Genomic DNA, 19,388 nt, shown 5'->3' with positions numbered 1-19,388 from the left:
TCTTAAGGGGTACATTATACCCTAATGGTATTTTGGAAAGAATACTGGTTTTGAAGTCAAAATAATGATTATAATGATCATTTTTATAGCACTTTAAGATTTACATATGTCATCTCATTTCTTTTTCACAAAATTTTGAGAGATAGTGCTATTGTTAACCAGGTGAAAAAAGTGAGGCTGAGGATCAATGGCTTGTCCAAACACACAACTAATAAGTGTTTAAGCAGGTTTTCCTGATTTCAAGTCCAATATTTCATCTACTGTGCCTCTCAGTTACTTCAGGAAGAACTGGGTTTGAACCCTGACCCTGATACTACCTGATTTGGGATAAGTGTCTTCTTTCTTTGCCTTATAAATGAGGGTATTAGACTAGAGGAAATAGTCTGTCCATCTTTAATTCCTATAATCCCTTTTTGAAATACAACTCTCCCTGACAGACTCCTTTCCATTTGTGGAATCACCACAGTCTCAGGTGCTCAAGTTTATAATCATAGTCAACTTTATTTCATCTGTCTGTTTTATCCACTCAATGATCCTCTCCAATCTTCCTTCAGAATATCTCGGAAATCAATCTCTTCCTAGTCTTTGCCCTTACCACCATATCAACAAACTTTCAGTACATGCGAATACCTCTTTGCTGGTCTTTCTGTGATCAGCCCCTTCATCTCCTAATTCATCTTGTAATATTATTTTCATTATCAATTAATGAAACAATCAATTTGCTACTTTTACAGATGTGTTATCAATGTGTATATTTCCTTTAGAACTGTAACTCTCAGCTTTTCTCTGTTTCCTCCCCTATGGAAGAGTCTGGTATGGAGGGGGCATGGGAGAGAACACTAACTTTGATATCAGAAGTCCAGAATGCTAATATTTACTACTTGTATCACATTGAATGGATACTAAATCTCCCTGGACCTCAGTTTCCTCATCTGGAAAATGAAGGGGTTAGACAAGATAGCTTCTTGCCATTCTAGCCCTTTTGATTTAGAAGGGACTTCTAAGGACTAGTTCCTGATTAGGAATAACCTTAATAGCATTCCAAATAAGAGGCCACTTGCCCTCCACTGGAAGACAGGAAGATCTCCTAAATCATGATTTGGTAATTACCTTTTTATTCAGCAGATGGTACAGTGGATGAAGCATTGAACTCCAAATTAAGAAGACCTGAGTTAAAATACTGCCTTGGATACTTATTAACTGGATGATCCTGAGTCACTCATTTATCATCTCCCAATCACACTTGCAAAATCAGTCAATCAATAAAGATTTATTAAGTACTTTTCTGTGGCAGACATTATACTGTCTGAGGATCGGGAAAAAAAAAAGCAAAAGACAGTCCCTAGGCTTGAAGGAACTTATAATCCAATGATAACAATAACACTTATCTCACAGGTCACATGGTCACATGAAATAATCAGTCAAACCATATTTATTAAGTGCCTACTAACTAATATGGTGTCATGTGCTGGGTGTACAAAAAGAAGCAAAAGATAAGCTCTGTCCTTGAGGAACTTAAAATCTAATGGGAGAGACAAAATGAAAATAAATATATTCAAAAGCATGGATAAGTTGGAAGTAATTAGCAGAGGGAGGACATGAGAATCAAGGGGGGATTGGGGAAGGGATTTTAGTAGGAACTTAAGGGAGGTCAATAAGCAAAGAGGTGGAGGAAGAACATTCTATTCTGGGGGACAGCCAGAAAAAAATACCTGGAGCAGAGAGATGGAGTATCTTATTCATGAAATGTCTTAGGAGATCAGTGTCATTGGTTCAAACAATACACATTGGAGAGAAAAGTAAAAAAAAGACTGCAAAGGTAGGATGGGGTTAAGTTATTAAAAGTTTTGAATGTCAAAGCTTTTTTATTAGTTCCTGGAGACAATAGTGAGTCACTAGACTATTGAGTAGGGGAGGTAACATGACTGGATCTTTACTTTAAGAACAGTAAAGGACTTTGCAAATCTTAAAACCACATATAAAATACAAAATATTATTATCATTATAGTTTTATTATCCTTTCAGTGAACTGAAATCTGCCTCTACAACTTCTACCCATTGCTCCTAGTTTTGTCTTATATAGAAAAATGGCACAAAAGACTAATTTCTTTTCCATGATAGCCCTTGACTTACTTGAAGATGGCTATCATGTTTCCCCAAAATCTTTTCTTTAGACTGAATAGCCCTAGGGATTTCAATTAGTTCTTATAAATTTGACTTCCAGTTCTCTCATCATATTTTCTCTGGATGACCTCCCTCTTGTCAATGTCCTCATTAAAATAAAATGTCCAGAACTGAACACAATACTTCATATGAAGAGTGATCAGGTAAGGATAATAGGATCATTACCTCTTTATCTTGAGACATGACACCTCTAACAACACTGTTTAACACAAAGTTTATTCAAACTGGCCAAGATAACAAGGTAGCATTAGTTTTCTTGCCTCCATTTCATACTATTGACACATCTTGAAATTATAATCCCTTATATATAAGTTATTTCTCCTGGACTGACATCCTCTACTTGTACAGTCCATGGGGGAAAAAAACAAAATAAAACTTAAACCCAAGTATATCACCTGGGTTTAAGTTATTATTTGAAAAATCTCCCTAGAGGAAACCTTAGCTCTATGTAAGAAGAAAAGGGTTTCATATACACAAGAATATTTCCAGAAGCTCTTTTTTGGTGGCCAAGAATTGGAAACTGAGGAGCTGTCAATCAACTGCTTAATGATGGAACAAGTATATGAATGTGTTGGAATTCTATTTTGCTGTAAAGAATGATGAAGGAGAGGGTTTCAGAGGAATCTGGAGAGACCTGTATGAACTGAAACAGAGTGAAATGAGCTTTACCAGGAGAACAGTAACAGCAATATTGTAAAGATAGTTAGCTTTGAAAGATTTAGTAACTGATCTACAAAGCATCCAACCAAAATTCTAAAGAGCTCATGGTAAAACATGCTATCTATTTCTAAATATAGAACTGAGGGACTCAGGATGAAGAAGACATTTTTTATTTTTATTTTTATTTCTTTTTTTGAACATGGCTAATGTAGAAATGTATTTTGCATAATTTCATATTTGTAATGAGTTTTGTTTTTCTTTCCTTCTCAATGGATGGGGCATGGAAGAGGGAAGGAAAAGATTTTGAAACTAAAAAAAGGAATCAAAGATCTCTGTGCTTTTTAAAAAATCTTTAATTTGTTCTAATTTTGAATAAAAAACACTCTTTTGCATTCTTTTTTAAAGTTTTGAGTCTTAAAATCTCTCTCATTTTTTAATGGCACAATCATATGTCCCAACTTGTTCAGTCACTCTCCATTTGATAGCCATCCCCTCAATTTCCATTTCTTTGGCACCACAAAAAAAACTACTACAAATATTTTTACACATATAAGTTATTTTTCCTTTTTTATTTTTTATCTCTTTGAGATACAGACTTAGTATTGTTATTGCTGGATCAAAGGGTATCAAAAGGATTTTATAGCCTTCTGGACATAATTCTTATTGCTCTTCAGAATGATTGAATCAGTTCACAGCTACACAAACAGTATAATGGTGTCCCAATTTTTCCACATTATCTTCCACATTTGTCATTTTCCTTTTCTTCCATATTAGTCAATCTATTAAGTGTGAGGTGGTACCTCAGAGTTGTTTTGATTTGTATTTCTCTAATTAATAGTGATTTAGAGCATTTTTTTTATATTACCATACCAAACTATGGTTTTTTGGTCTGAAAACTGACCATTTATATACTTTGACCATTTTTCAGTTGGGGAATGATGCTTTGAAAAAAAATAATGATAGCAGCAAAAAAAAGAGAGAGACCAGATTAATTGTAAATGAATTTCAGAGGCAAAAACAAAGTTTATTCAAAAGCTTCTCTCTTTTATTCTGTGCTCATGACAGCTTTTATTTTTTCCAGCTGGAGTTTCTTGATTTCCATAGAGTATTTCAGTTCCTCTAGTGTCTTTCTGTTTTCTTTTTGACACTGCATCATCCTTTGTACATTTTCACAAATGTTGTTCCTTTCCCGAAACACACACTTGGGAAAGAAAGCAATATTATAATTCTGGGAGAATATTAAAGCTCATTACTCAAATAATCACTAGGATAACTAGGTGGGTTAGTGGAAAGAGTGCTGTGACTGAAGTGAAGAAGACTCATTTTCATCATTTTAAATCTGTCCTCATATACATCTTAGCTGTGTGATTCTGGGTAAGTCACTTAATTCTATTTGTCTCAGTTTCTGCATATATAAAATGAAGCAGAGAGGGAAATGGCAAATCACTTCAATATCTTGACCAAGAAAACCCTAAATGGGGTCAAGAAGAATTGGAAATGACTGAAAAACAACTATACAATACAATCACTAGAGTATAGAATCTTCCTTGATTAGAGACTCAGAAATTCAGGAACTCTTAAAGGAATTCTTGTTATTGTCACATAATAATAAAGTGACTTCCTGAGATAGATAATAAGAAAATCTTTAAGGGAAATTATGCTGGTCATTAAATACTTTTTAACCAAAAGGAAAGTCTCCATAAAAATAAAATGCCTTTTGTTTAGAATCCCTGTATATATATATATCCTTTATCCAGCATCTGGATGTCTTTATGGAAGTGTGGTATGATGGAAAAGAGTATAAAATTTGGAAGGTGTGTGTTTGAATTTTGCTTCTTATTGTCTGTGTGACTGAACTTCTCTGAGCCTTAGTTTACTCATGTGTAAAATGATAGGCTTAGATAAGATGATCTCTAAGGTTCCTTCCAGCTCTAAATCTATGATCTTATGATCAGCCTTCCCATGGTGTCACTTAGATTCTGAGCCTGAAGGGGATTCAGAAGTTGTTGCTAGTAACAGCACTGTCTACATATATTAGAATGGCAGAAATGTCCTCGGGAGTAACAGGAAAGACAGGAAACAACTCAGAAATAAGAAACATTAAGTTCTTTCAGTCCATTTGATAAAAGAGAACTTCATAGTACCCATCAGTAGTTAGGTTTTCATTCCAGATTTGGTACTTAGATATGAGAAAACTACAACATCCCAAGTTCTAGTTGTCACAAAAGTACCAGTCACCATCTTGTTCTGCCTTGAAGAGGGAGACCTAGAAACCCTGGGTTGCAGGATTACTCTATGTTTGAACACCATGTATCCGCAAACTCCACTGTGCTCAAAGGTAATAGGGTACTTAGATAATACTTACTGACTCCTCAGCTTCCACTGGGGCCTCTCTGATGGCTTCCAAGACCTCTTCACAAATGGGTGACTCACCACTCCATTCCCCATTTATGCACTGCAAGCTTTGTTCTCCTATTAACTGGTATCTGTAGCAAAAACAAGATGAGTGACAGAGGAGGCCTTTGTATCTTTTGAGGGGTACAGGACAAGGTCTTCAAGAGTCCCCTGTACTCCAATATACTTACTTGGACACTACACAATTGTAGGCAGTTTTGTGGAGGCAACAAGACTTTAAAGAACACCGGTTGTACGTTAGATACTACTATACTGAATACTTTACAAATATTTTCTCATTTGATCTTCACAACAACCCTGGAATGTAGGTGTTGTTATCCTCATTTTACAGTTGAGAAAAACTGAAGTTAAGGACTTTCCCAGTTCTACAATATTGCTGTTACTGTTTAGATTGCTCCCCTGTTCTACACAATTCCATTTTCATCAGTTCATATACTCTTTCCACATTTTTCTGAAATCATCCCCTAAATCGTTCAGTTCAGCACAATAATATTCCATCACATTCATATACCATAAATTGTCAGCCATTAAGCAATTGATTGGTAACTCCTCAGTTTCCAATTATTGGCCATCTAAAAAAGAACTTTATAAATAGTCTTATTTATAAATATTCTTTCTTCTTCTATAGAGCTAGAGGTTCCTCTTGTGGGATTTTCAAATGAAAACTTAAACCCAGGTCATATACTTGGATTAGATGATTTTTTTTTTTAGTTTTTGCAAGGCAATGGGGTTAAGTGGCTTGCCCAAGGCCACACAGCTAGGTAATTATTAAGTGTCTAAGGTCAGATTTGAACACATGTACTCCTGACTCCAGGGCCTGTTCTCTATCCACTGCGTCACCTAGCCGCCCCTCCAAGTCATATACTTGGAACAACTTGAAGCAAGATCTTTGCAACTCAAGACCCAACACCCTAGACCAAGCACCACCTAGCTGTCTCTCTCATCTACATTATATTTAATGTATATTTAAGGCATTTAGAAGAGATCCTTGGCCTAAAGCACTGAAGTTACAGGTCTGAGAAAAGTTCAGAAAATGTATTCAGCTTCTAGGATAGGTTTGATTAGTCAGTGAACCCTCTCATGTGGTTATCTTTTATCTGAAATTCTCTTAAACTTATCTGAATTTTCCTTGGTCAGAAATGGAAACATAATGCAGCCCCTAAGGGACCCTTAGAGCTAGGAAGAGAGAAGAAATCTGCTTTTGGTTCCTGAATGGAGTTAATCAAATTTAATCAGATTAAAGGACAAGATAGAGCTCATTATTCAAATAGCCAACATGTATATAGAACTTGAAGCTTTAGAAAATGCTTCATATACAAATCATCAATTTTGACCCACATAACAGACCCAGCAACGTCTCTTACATCTAATCCCTTCCATCTGCCTACTATAGTTCATATCTTCATCTCTCTTTGCTTAGGTTATTGCAATAGCCTCTTTTAAAATATATATTTAAATACTAATATTATTAATACATTATATATTATAATATAATATTAAATTAAATATAAACAGAATTTATAAATATTAATATTATTAAATATATTACATATTTTGTATATATAAAATCAAAAAAGTTGTTAAATATAAGGTCATTAGGGAAGGGATTAGTAGTTTCAGGCACCAGGAAAGGTTTCTTGTGGAGGTGGCAACTAAGCTTCAAACATATATAATATATATATGTGTGTGTGTGTGTGTGGTGTGTGTGTGTGTGTGTGTGTGTGTGTGTGTGTGTGTGTGTGTGTGTATTTAGAGGCTAATCAAGGTTAAATGTCATACCCATAGTAAGTGCTGGGGTCTAATTTGAACTCAGGTCCTTTTGTCTCCAGAGTGAGTACTCTATCCCCTGTGCCACCTAATTGTCCCCACAATAGACTCTTTTTTTTATTCATTTAATTATCCAATTTTTTTATTTGTTTTTTGCAAGGCAATGGGGTTAAATGACTTGCCCAAGATCACACAGCTAGCAAGTATTAAATGTCTGAGATCAGATTTAAACTCAGGTTCTCCTGACTCCAAGACCAGTGTTCTATCTACTGAACCATCTAGCTACCCCCCAATAACCTCTTAATTGGTGTCCTTGATTTCAGTGACTCCCCACTTCAGTCCATCTACTATACTGCTGCCTAAACTTCAGGACAGAATGAGTTAGGCATTTATAATACACAAAGAAGAAAAGAAACTTATAAATGAAGCAATTAAGACTATGAAACAAAATAAACAGCCAGCACATAATTTCCAAAAAGATTTGTAAAAATTGTATTTGATATGGTGCTCACAAATCATTTGATATGGTGCTCACAAATCTTTTATAGTAAATAACCAAATATCAATACTAATTTTTTTAAAAGGTAACAGTTCTTAAACACAGATTTAACCATATAACTAACCTCCTATTGTCTCTAAGATAAAATATACAGTTCATTTATCTTGTAAAGTTCTACCTTATCTGGTTCTAAATTTTCTTTTCAGCCTCATGGATATTATTCCTTCTCCTACACTCTGTGGTCCACTTCTCTATGTTCTAGGCATACAACACTTTAATGCCCATGCTTTGCACTGGTTATCCACCAGGCTTGAAATGCACCCTCTCCCCCTCCTAGGCCCTCTTGTCCTTCACTTTGGAGCTTGGTTGCCACCTCCACAAGAAACTTTTCCTGATGCCTGAAACTACTAATTCCTTCCCGAATTACCTTATATTTAACAACTTGGTTGATGTTTGCTTTTATTCACTTTATATTTATGCTGTCTAAGTTTTATTTGTACTTGTCTCCCCTAATGGAATGAAATCCTTCATACATTGGAATGTAAGACAAGGATTTATTTAATTCTTTGTAGTTCTTCATCTTCTTTATCCCGAATGCCTATTTTATGGTTGTTGTTGTTCCAGTTGTGTCTGACTCTTTGGGACCCTATTTGAAGTTTTCTTAACAAAGATACTGGAACAGTTTCCCATTTCCCTTTCCATCTCATATTACAGATGAGAAAACTAAGGCAAACTGGGTTAAGTAACTTGCCTAGGATCACACAGCTAGTAAATATCTGAGGCTAAATTTGAACTCATTTTCTTGATTCTAGGCATGGTGCTGTGTTTCAATGCACCACCTAACTACCCTCTAGTGCTTAATAATAATAATAATAATGATAATAATAATAACAGTTTTAATAATATTTAAACATTTATATAGTACTTACTATGTACCAGTCACTGTGCTAATCTCTCATTTGATCCTCACAATAACTCTGTGATAGGTACTCATTTTATTGAGGAGGAAGCTGAGGTTAAAAGATTTTCCCAGGCTTATACAAATTAGTGTCTAAGGCCAGATTTGAACTGAGCTCTTCCTGCCACTATGATATTCCTGCCAGCATGATATTCACTTATACTACCTAGCTACTGTTAGAAAAGTGGTGGTTTCCCCCTTCTTAGCGATCTTCAGGCAAACTCTGAATGGCCATAGTCAGCCATGTTATAGTGGGGATTCTTTTTGTAGTTGGGTACCAGAATTCATTGACCTCTGAAATTCCTTCTAACCCTCAAAATAACCCAGTATGTTTGTCTGAAATATAGTAGATAATAAATACTTGATGAATGAATTATTAAGTGACTTGCCTAATTCTCACATGGGTACTAAATGATAAAGAAAGATTTGAAGCCAGTCACTCTCTTGATTTCAGATGTATTTTTTCCAATACACTTGGTGCCAATGAAGTCACATGAACACGCAGAAGACACGATTGACACAAGAGGGAGGAACTAGTGTCTAGGTCATTGGAAATTGATGAGTGAATCTGAAATATGATCACAAAGAAGACTGTAAATCTCTATCTAAACTTGTCTATGGTGCTTTGTTATTATTATTATTATTATTATTTCTTCTATATAGTATTCCTTTTCTTTGTCTTCCCTTAATTCTTAGTAAAACACTTTGTTTAAAATAGTTTTATGATAAGGAAATGAGTAAGAAAGAGAAAAGGTGATAGATGGAACAAAGTATCAAATGAATCTAGTATCCTCTGTTTGATAAATTCAAAGATTCAGACTACTAGGGTAAGAGCTTCTTATTAGACAAAAACTTATGGATAAACTGTAAAAGTCTGGCAGATATATCTATATCAAGCTATATCTTATATAATCTATCTTAAGATCAAAATGGATACCAGACTTAAACATAAAAGGTGACATCATAAACAAATTAGAGAAGCAAGAAAGAATTACATTTCAGATCCACAGATACGGAAGAAAAATTCATAACCCAGCAAGATATTCAGAGAATTACAGAAGATAAAATGTACAGTTTTGATTTCATAAAATTGTTAAAGCTTTTGGACAAACAAAAACAGCAGTTAAAATCAGAAAGGAAGCAGATTTTTACCTTTGGAAAAAAATCTTTTCAGTGAGTTTCATTGATAGAGGACTCTCATTTCCAAATTATATGAGAAACTGATTCAAATTTATTAAAATAAGAGCCATTTCTCAATTGAGAAATGATCAAAAGATATGAAGAATCAGTTCTCAAAGGAGGAAATCAAAGCTACCAATAATTATATTTTAAAATGTTCCAAATCACTAATAATCAGAGAAATGGAAATGAAAGTTACTTTGAAGTTGTATATCATATCTGTCAGATTAGCATGACCAAAAAAAAAAGAAAAAATGATAAAAATTGGAAAGGGAATGGGAAATAGACCCATCAATTCATTCTTTTTTTAGGTTTTTCTGCAAGGCAATGGGGTTAATTGGCTTGCCCAAGGCCACACAGCTACATAATTATTAAGTGTCTGAGACTGGATTTGAACCCAGGTACTCCTGACTCCAGGGCTGGTGCTTTCTCCATTGTGCCACCTAACCACCCCCCATCGATTCATTCTTGCTGAAGCTATTATTTGACCTGACCATTCTAAAATCCAGTTTGGAACTATGTCTTCAAAAGCATTACACTATACATAAATAACCATTGATTCAGTGATATCACTTCTTGGCCTTTACTCCAAATACATTGGAGAAAAATGGAAAGTATTCACATGTATAAAAATATTTATATCAACTCTTTTTGTAGAGACAAAAAAAGAACAATGCCCATCAAATAGGAAATGGTTAAACATATCATATGAATAATAAGAAATTAAGGGAAAGTTTCAGAGAAACCTTGAAAGACCTGCATAAACTAATACATAGTGAAGTGAACAGAACAAGAAAAATGATTTTACCCATTAACAACACCACAAAAATAAACATCTTTAAAAGACTTAATAACTCTGAACAATGCCAAGACCAGTAAAGATTCCAGAGGACTCATGATGAAGGATGTTCACTACCTCCTTACATACAAGTGATGAACTCATGGGTCATGTTGAAACATGTTTTTGTACATAGTGTAGGAATTTATTTTGTTTGACTATGCATATTTGTTATAAAAATTTTGGGTTTTCATTGACTTTTTCAATGTGGGGAAGAAAAAAATTGAATTTGTTAATTAATTAAGGAAATAAAATTATTAAAATAAGTAAATAACTTATCTGGGTGAAATTTAGAGGGAATGAGATTTCTCCCCCATATCTTGATTGGAACAGATAATCAGATTACTTCCAATAAATAGAGAGCTATAATGATGCCAATAGACCAGACCAGCTCCAGTGCCAGGAAAAAACAGGGAGATTGACACAGAGTAAGTAGCGGTTCATTGGAATAAAATGAGTCTAGATATGGACTTTATATATCTCCTTGGGCAATCCCTTCACAAGGTCCAGGTGGTTGAATCTTAACAGGACAGATAAATAATGCTTAGGGTGGCTGATGCTCCTATTTCCTGGAAGAAGAAGCATGGAACAGGAGAAAGCAAGTTCCTTTAGGAGGTAAGAGAAAACCTGGATCTCAGTCCTGGCTTTAACACTTAGAGTCATGTGAGAGTCATGGAACATCACTGGGGCTCAGTTTCCTCATTTGTAAAATTGGATTATGTTACCTAATCTACAAGATTATTGTGGCCACTTAACCCTGTTTGCCTTGCCAAAAAAACCTAAAAAAAAAAGATTATTGTGAAGATGGATCTCTGTAAAAGTAAACAAATAAATAAGCAAGCAACAAACTCTTAAGGTGCTACAGAAATGAAAGTTTATTAATACTATCATCAGCCATAGTGGGCTAGGATCCTGGTGTCTGACTTACCCATCTTCACAGTAGAAGGTAACCCTTGACCCTGGATTGAAGTTGCTGGCTTTAAAGTGGACATGGTTTGACCTTTGGGGAGGTTTGCATTGTTCTTGATTTAAAAAAAAAGATGCCAGAGTGAATATTACAACAAGATACAACCAGCAGTTCTGGGCACTGGGCTACCTGGCCTCATTACCCTTAACTTCCCTAAATCTTCATGTGTGAATTTCCCCTTTAATCTAAACCTCAGTTTTTCATGCATCAATGCTTCTTCCCAGAAACTCATTTTAAGAACTTGAAATTATATCCAACCTGGCTCATGTTAGCAGAAGAAAAGCAGAAATCTACTACAGAGGCAATTCATAGTTATTCATTCATTTATTTATGTATTTGCCAAACATTTATTGAACATATATATGCTTCAGAAGTAAACACTTTAGATAGGTGATAATGATAGGTGTAAGACTTTGAAAAAAAAGGAATTTTGGTAAGAACTTGGGGTGAGAGATACCCTAAAATAGGGGAAAGAATGAAAGACTGGGAATCAAGAGACATTGACTAGCTTCTAGGGCTGCCACTTGTTGACTATGTGATTTTCCCCCCTACAAAACAATGGGGTTAAGTGACTTGCCCAAGGTCACACAGCTAGGTAACTATTAAGCTTCTGAGGTTGGATTTGAACTCAGGTCCTCCTGAATTTAGGACTGGTGTTCTTTCTACTGTGCCATCTAGCTGCCCCCTTAACTATATAATTTTGAGAAAGCCTGAACCCTAGTCTCCTCATTTGTAATAGTGAAACTGGTAACAATAGGGAGAGGTGAACTTAAGATATTCAATATATTTCCAGAGTTTTAAAACTTGTGACTCTATATAATGGTCAGGATTGGAAGCTCACCCTTGATTGGAGGATAGATTGGCTAAGCAGATTGTGATTCAGAAATGTATGGATTTTTAGACTCAAAGAATTTGATTTTTTGACTTTAGGGCCATCTGGTCCAACCCATAACATGAAAGAAATCCCAAATGTAATATATACAGTAGATGGTTATCCACTTCTGCTTAAAGGAGGGTGGGATCTATCTCTTCTATTACTCTCATTTGGAAATATTTCTGTACCATAGAAAATGATTAATATAGAAAAGTATTTGAATGTTAAAATATAAAGAAAGAAGAAAGGAAAATAATATGCACAATGGATACAACCATATAAATGAAAATAACAGCAAGCTCAATCCCAAAGAAGAAAGGAAAAAATACATCTGCTTCCCTTCTTGCTTTTTTTTTTTGCAGATGTGAGAGACAGTGGGTAGATAATACTCCATGCAATGCCAGACTTAGTTGGATATATTGATTAGTTTTACTGAGCTGATTTTTTTCTCCTTTTTTCTATTCCTTTTTCTTTTAAACAGGGAGTGGCTTTCTGATTTATTGAGATGAAGGAATATGGATTGAATTAGCAAGATAAAGACATCGAATGTTCAGCTTAGAATCAGATTCTGTTGTTGACCAAGGGGTGCAGTCACTGAAGGAAAAATTTTCTTGGATGCTTTGTCTTTTCTTCAGGAGTACTCCTTTCCTATATGATTAATATGTCCAGGCAGTTTATAGAAACAAACTACTTTTTGCTACAGTGTGAGAGTATCTTCAGGTACAAATAGTAATAATTCCAAGTCCACACAATCCAATTAACTTTTACCAGGCCCAAAGAATTACAACACCTCATTCAAACTCTCAATTCTCCATTCCCTTTTTGGTCAACAACAGAATTTGATTCTAACCTGGATATTCAGGTCATTCAAGATAACTTTTCTTGAAATGATCCAAAACCTGATTTTTTTTGGTAGTAATTTCTTAACTTTTCCTATATTTGGGACTGCACATAACATTCTTAGCTAACTTTATAATCCTTTAAAAAACTTATTGTATGAAAACCTAAAAAAAAACCCTTATTGTACGTTTGATTTTTATATCTTCATTTCCAAATATATTACTTCATCTCAATAAGTCAGAAAGCTATCCCCTGTTTAAAAGAAAAAAGAATAGACAAAAGAGACTACTCTGAGACTGAATGCCTACTTAGTTCCTTACATAATATTGATCACCCTCCCAGATAGAAAAGAGTATCATGACATATCCATGTCCTTAATGAATTCCTATAATTGTGTTAGGACTTCATGTTGATTCTTTTGAACTTACCTCTTATGCAGATGGGAAGGGGAGGTGTCCAGGTATGGTCCTTTTGGCACTGGGTCCAATTACTGCCCTTCAGGATATAATTGGTGTCACATTTAAAGGTGACAATTTCCTCTTCAGAAACAGGCTCCAATTTTGAGGAATTCAGTTGACCATTGATCAACACAGGGTTAGGACAGTGACCCACTACAGGAGGAAACAGGGGCTCTGAAATTGTTACACCAAATGGAGGGAGAAAAACTAAAGTCAAGACATCTAGTGTCATTGGTTTCAAGATCAAAAGCAATAAGAAGGGGTGGCTAGGTGGCACAGTGGATAAAGCACCGGCCCTGGAGTCAGGAGTATCTGGGTTCAAATCTGGTCTCAGACACTTAATAATTACCTAGCTGTGTGGCCTTGGGCAAGCCACTTAACCCCATTTGCCTTGCAAAAACCTAAAAAAAAAAAAGCAATAGGAAATAATAATTATTCTTGTTCAGTGTGAACAAGAGTAAAAGTGTGCTTAGGGTAAAAAAACATAGAGCAAGAAGTAAAAAGAAGAAAAGTCTAGCTCAGCAAAAATGGTGGAGAAAAGGAATTGCTTAGTCTTTGTGAGCCACACAATGAATAAAATTCAGTAATTATAGTTATAATTAAAAGAAATTGAACAAAGTATTTGCTAATCCCACTGACCAAAATAGAACTGGTATATTGTTATGTCTGCATTGACATACTTTTAGAGTCCTGTTGACTGATTATGTTTTTAAAGATGATGATAATAAGAACAATAATATAGTAGTTTATAAAAGTAAAAACATTCTCTTCATAACCTTGTGAAGTTGTATAAATATGTATCTACTATATAGATAAGAAAATAATAATAGCTAAGAGTGAACAATTATATAGTGCCTACTATTTACCAGACAATTATTATTTACAATTATTACTTCATTTGGTCCTCACAACAACCTTGAGAAGTAGATGCTATTATAATTCCCCTTCTTACCAATGAGAAAACTGTGACAAATGCTAGGTGATTTGTCAAGCATTCCATGGCTTGTAGGTATAAATTGAATGTTAAGAAACTTTAGTAACTTATTTCTCTTAACCCTCTAGAATTAAGTGTTCCATGGGCACCTCAAACTCAACATGTCCAAAATAGAACATAACTGGCTCTATATTTTCTTCCACTTTGTCAGCACTCTTTCCCCAAGGCAGTTAGGTGATACAGTAGATAGAGCACAGGCCTTGGATTCAGGAGGATAGGAATTCAAATCTGACTTCAGACACTCAACACATTAGTTGTGTGACCTTGGGCAAGTCACTTAACCCTGATTGCCTCACATCCCAGGGACATCTTCAAAGGTCCCAATTCATATCTGGCCACTAGACCCAGATGGCTCTGGAGGAGAAAGTGAGACTGGTGACTTAGCACAGCTCCCCTCACTCCAATCCAATTCATGTGCTTATCATGGCATCACCTCCTTGATTTCATGGTCTTGTTGAGAATGAAGGGCAAACATTATTATTATTATTATTATTACTCTTTTCCCAATGGTTACTTCCTCTCTGGGTTTCCATTTTGGGGAAGAGCTCAGGCTAGCCATCCTTCTATCCCTCCCCAGCCCTTCTATGTACTCTCTAGACACAGACATGTTATCCTTACACAGGTAACTTCAGTCCCCCCATTTTTCTGCTCTTCTTTGTGTTTTATTTTTCTGTATTATTAGAATGTAAGTTCCTTGAAGGGAGGGACTGTCTTTTTGCTTGTATTTGTATTACCAGTGTTTAGCAAATTACCAAGCACATAGTAAATGCTTCGTAAATACTTGTTGCCTTAACCCAAAACTCTTTACCCCTTCTGTACTTTCCTATTATTGATGACCATACTCCCAGTTACTCAAGCTTACAACCTTAGAGCAATCCTCAATTCCTTGCTTACATTCCATATGTCTTACCTATTGTCAACTTTTATTGCCTCTACTTTCACATCTTGAAAATATCCACTTCCGTCCATAGCCTGGTACTTGTTCTGACCTTTATCACTTTGTGCTTGAATTAGGGCAGTGACTTGCTTCAGGTCTTCCCCTGCCTCAAGTCTTTCTCTACTCCAGGCTATTCTCCACTCTTCAGTCAAAAAGATTTTCCTAAAATGTTGATCTTACCATATCCCTTCTCAGTGAGTTCCAATGGCTCCCTTTTGCCTTCAGAATTAAATACAAAGTCCTCTTTTTGGCATTTAAAAACCTTCATAATGTGGCCTCTTTTGATTTTTTAGTTTTTTTAAAGCTGTACTCCCTTCACTCACTTTATGTTCCAGTATCACTGACATCTGTGCAGTTCCTGCAATACAACACTCTTGTCTCCTATTTGTGTACTTTCACTGACTGCTCACCATACCTAGAATATGTTTCCTCCTAAGTCCATCTTTTGAAAGAGGATTTTTCCAGGACCCTCAGCTGCTAATGCTGATTTTTCTACTCTCTCAATCTGTTATCTTTGTACCTGAACAGACATAAAATCATATGGTAAATAGACAGAGCTGGAGTCAGGAAGAACTAAGTTCCAAGTTGGCCTTTGACATTTAGTAGCTATGAGAACCTAGAGAACCTGATTGGGCTTCTACATTCTGACCTCTCACTCAACACATTCCTTTCTTTTTTGTCTTCTCTTTTGCACTTATAGTAAACAAAAAGATATAATTTAATATTTAAGCATCCTTGCTTGTCATTTACCATGCCCAGTGTGCTCTACCTCCTAAAGCCTACCTTCTGAAAAAGAATTTTTCCAGGGCCTTCAGCTTCTAATGTCTTCTCTTTTTAGATTATCTTTCATCTTCCATGTATATGTCTAACTACAAGTTGTCCTTATCAACAGAATGTAGGCTCTTTGACAGAGGGTAAAGGACTAGGTTTATTTTTTATTTTCCTTTCCATGGCCAGCATTTGGCATAGGGCTTGGAGCAAACTAATTGCTTAATAAAAGCTTTCTGAGTGATCCAAGATAATTCCAAGGGATTCATGATGGAAAATGTCATCCATATGCAGAGAAAGAATCATGGAGTCTGAATGTAGATTGACGCAGACTATTTTCAGTTGTTTTTGGGTTTTTTTGCTTTTTCTTTCTTGTGATTTTTACTTTTTGCTCTGATTCTTTTTTTCCCCAGCATGGAAGTATGCTTAATATAATTGTACACATATAGATTATATCAAAATCTTGCAAAAATAAATGTTAAAAACTATTCTTACATGTAATTAGATTAAAAAAATGCTTGTTGACCCAGCCAGTAACATGTCATGGCTAGGAGTCAAACCCAGAGCTTGTGACTCCATATTCAGTGATTTTGCTGTCCTAAGTCTCCTGCCTCCATACAATGATCAAAGAGATGTTCTTAGATGGAGGTCTGGTCAAGTCAAATACTGGTTCAACAAGATCCAGTGGCTCCTCATAGACTCTAGGATAAAATATGTGGAGGAAGATTTGCCAATGAAGGACCAGTCCTTAATGCATGTGACATATGCTCTGCCTACTTTCTGTCAACCCATATCAGCTTCCAGAAATCTGTAAAGATGTGTAATAAAATGGCCCATTTTCCTACTTAAGAGCACATACCAGTACAATTTGCCATAAAAGTCTTCTGTCTCACATTTAAAACCCATCATAATCTGCCAATAGCCTATCTTTATAAGCTAACTATATGGTACTCCTTCATCCCAGCTACATTCTAGTCAAACTGGCCCACTTTGATGTTTCTTATATACAATTATATATATATATATATATATATATATATATATATATATATATATATATATTCTATCTTTCTTCTCCATACTTTACACACCCTCCCACATAACTGGAATGTGCTCCCACCTCATTTAGAATGTGTTCCCTCCTCACTTTTTTTCCATTTCAAAAGACAATTTAAGGACTCTCTTACATGAGATCATTCTTGATTCCTCTACCTAATAGTCCTTCACCATCAAAATTGCTATTATTCATCTGGTATATACTTTGTATTACTTTACCTGGGAATACTTTGTATCTGTCCCAACCCTCCCATCCTGCACCCAATGGAATGTAAGAGCAGAAGCTATTTTTTTTACTTTGTACCTTTAAAATCCACTATTATTCTCAGCACATAGTATGTGCTTAATTAACTAGTTGGTTGATAGAAAAAGGCCCAGATTAATTTTTTTATCTCTACAATGAACCTCACCTCCCAAATAAAAGAAATGGGCTTAAATTAGAAAAACATTCAATTTTGGTTCACTGATAGTTATTGACTATCTGCTATGTGTCCAGTTACTAATTTTTTACCCCTAGAAATCTTTAAAAATAGAGACCCAGGTATAGCTTGTGTACAGTTTGATATCTTATGGTCTCTTCTAGCTAGATTAGTTTTCCATCTAAGTCCAAGTCTGGAAGCAGGGGAAGCAAACTCACAGAGACAGGTAGGTGCTGGGGAGTCCCACTCCAAGGAGGATTTATTGCAGAAAAGCTCTTTCTTCCCTATGAGGTGGTAACCTCTGATACAGTAGTAAGTTGCCAGAAACCTTTCTTCTGTAACGGTTACTACAAGAATACTAAAGTTGACTGGAGGAGGATTCAGACAAAGATCTGTGAGAGAAAGGGAAGAGTCAGTCTCTCCTGACACCAGGAGTGATGCCCTTGTTGGGCTTTTACAGTCCCCTGGAGCCTCCCTTCCCCTTTGACTGACATTTTAGATGTTGATTCATGCCTGCATCCATTCTATTTCACCCCTTACTCCCTTCTATAAATGGTTTCCGTAGTCAGGACAATCTTCTACTTTTAAGACTATCAAAAGAGTCTCAGGATTTTCACTGCACCCGGTTTCAAGATCCTTCCAACTTGACTGAAATCAATTGATCATTCAGGATCTTGGAATGTAGCTTTTAATTCCACTCCCTCAGTTCCTCCCCATCCTACCTCAGGGGAGGGGAATAAATTATCAGAAATTGCCTCTATATGATATGTACTAAACTTCTACAATGTGTAGAGATTCTAGGTGCTGTGATTTTGCAAGTAGCTTTGGGCAAGTCCTTCTAGAACTAAGTCTGATCTAAGGTGTCTCATCAATGGAACTTGAGAAGAAATCAACTTACCTCCTGAGGCAGGGAATAGCCATGCAGCCAGAATACAGGGCATGAACCAAGACTTCATCTGCTCAGTTCAGAACTGGATTCCCAGCCAAGTCACCTGCTTTCAATAGAATCAGATGTTCAGTTACTAAATGGGACCAGATCAGATCTCTGTTTTCCCCTGGGTTTACTAGAAGGGAAATCTAAGGATCATTTATGCTAAGAAAGTATCCTGTTAGGAAGAAAAATGAGCAATGCAGGAAACAAGATCTGAAGGAAAATATAGTCTTTGAAAATACATGAAAAAATAGAAAAGCAGCCAAGTCCAAATTACCTAGTTTCTGGAAATACCTTGTTTCTGGGAATACTGAACCAATGGTTGACCATCACCTTTGTACCCCAGGCTTAGTTTCATTTCACAGACATAGTCCTTGGCCCATGCTCTTGACCTCTGTCAATATTTGCCATTAGCTATGCTCTACCCCTATCTGATGAAAGGTCAGAATTAAAGAAATTGAAGTTGGCATGAGAGGGAAAAAAGGGGAAGGGTAGAAATGCAAAGTGTGTGCTGTCTCTGACTCTTTCCTGGATGGGACCCTATGTGTATTGCTTCCTGCTCTTTCCCCAGTTATAGGGGAGTTCACTTCTTGAGACCATAAGCATCAGTGCTTTCTGGAAAGACTAGATTCTTGCCCCATCTA

At 35.8% G+C, this 19,388-nt stretch overlaps 1 protein-coding gene across 2 annotated transcripts; it reads right to left on the bottom strand.

Annotated features, from left to right (window-relative positions):
- Positions 1-3,867: 3,867 nt before the first annotated feature.
- Positions 3,868-19,071, bottom strand: C4BPB (complement component 4 binding protein beta). Of its 2 annotated transcripts, none has more exons than XM_074222554.1 (7): positions 19,022-19,071; positions 18,712-18,808; positions 18,032-18,205; positions 13,610-13,792; positions 11,429-11,522; positions 5,210-5,330; positions 3,868-4,045 (listed from the first exon to the last, which is right to left on the bottom strand). In XM_074222554.1, the coding sequence occupies exons 2-7, from the start codon at positions 18,767-18,769 to the stop codon at positions 3,890-3,892; spliced, it is 786 nt and encodes a 261-aa protein (XP_074078655.1). In that variant the 5' UTR covers positions 18,770-18,808; positions 19,022-19,071; the 3' UTR covers positions 3,868-3,889. The 2 variants fall into 2 exon arrangements, with proteins under 2 accessions (XP_074078655.1, XP_074078656.1); XM_074222555.1 differs by having other exon boundaries at positions 18,712-18,805; positions 19,022-19,056.
- Positions 19,072-19,388: the final 317 nt, after the last annotated feature.

The sequence above is a fragment of the Macrotis lagotis genome, chromosome 2 (assembly GCF_037893015.1).
Source record: "Macrotis lagotis isolate mMagLag1 chromosome 2, bilby.v1.9.chrom.fasta, whole genome shotgun sequence".
Lineage (NCBI taxonomy): Eukaryota > Metazoa > Chordata > Mammalia > Peramelemorphia > Peramelidae > Macrotis > Macrotis lagotis.
The sequence above is the reverse complement of the archived record's forward strand: the minus strand, read 5'-3'. Positions and strand labels throughout refer to the sequence as shown.

What these genes read in the sequence shown, in the direction of transcription:
- C4BPB (XM_074222554.1), bottom strand. Translation starts at nt 18,769, where the DNA reads ATGAAGTCTTGGTTCATGCCCTGTATTCTGGCTGCATGGCTATTCCCT. An exon ending in GCTATTCCCTGCCTCAGGAG is followed by an intron (nt 18,206 to 18,711) that starts GTAAGTTGATTT and finishes TTTCTCTCACAG; the next exon opens with ATCTTTGTCTGAATCCTCCT. An exon ending in ACCTTCTACTGTGAAGATGG is followed by an intron (nt 5,331 to 11,428) that starts GTAAGTCAGACA and finishes TTTTTGCTACAG; the next exon opens with ATACCAGTTAATAGGAGAAC.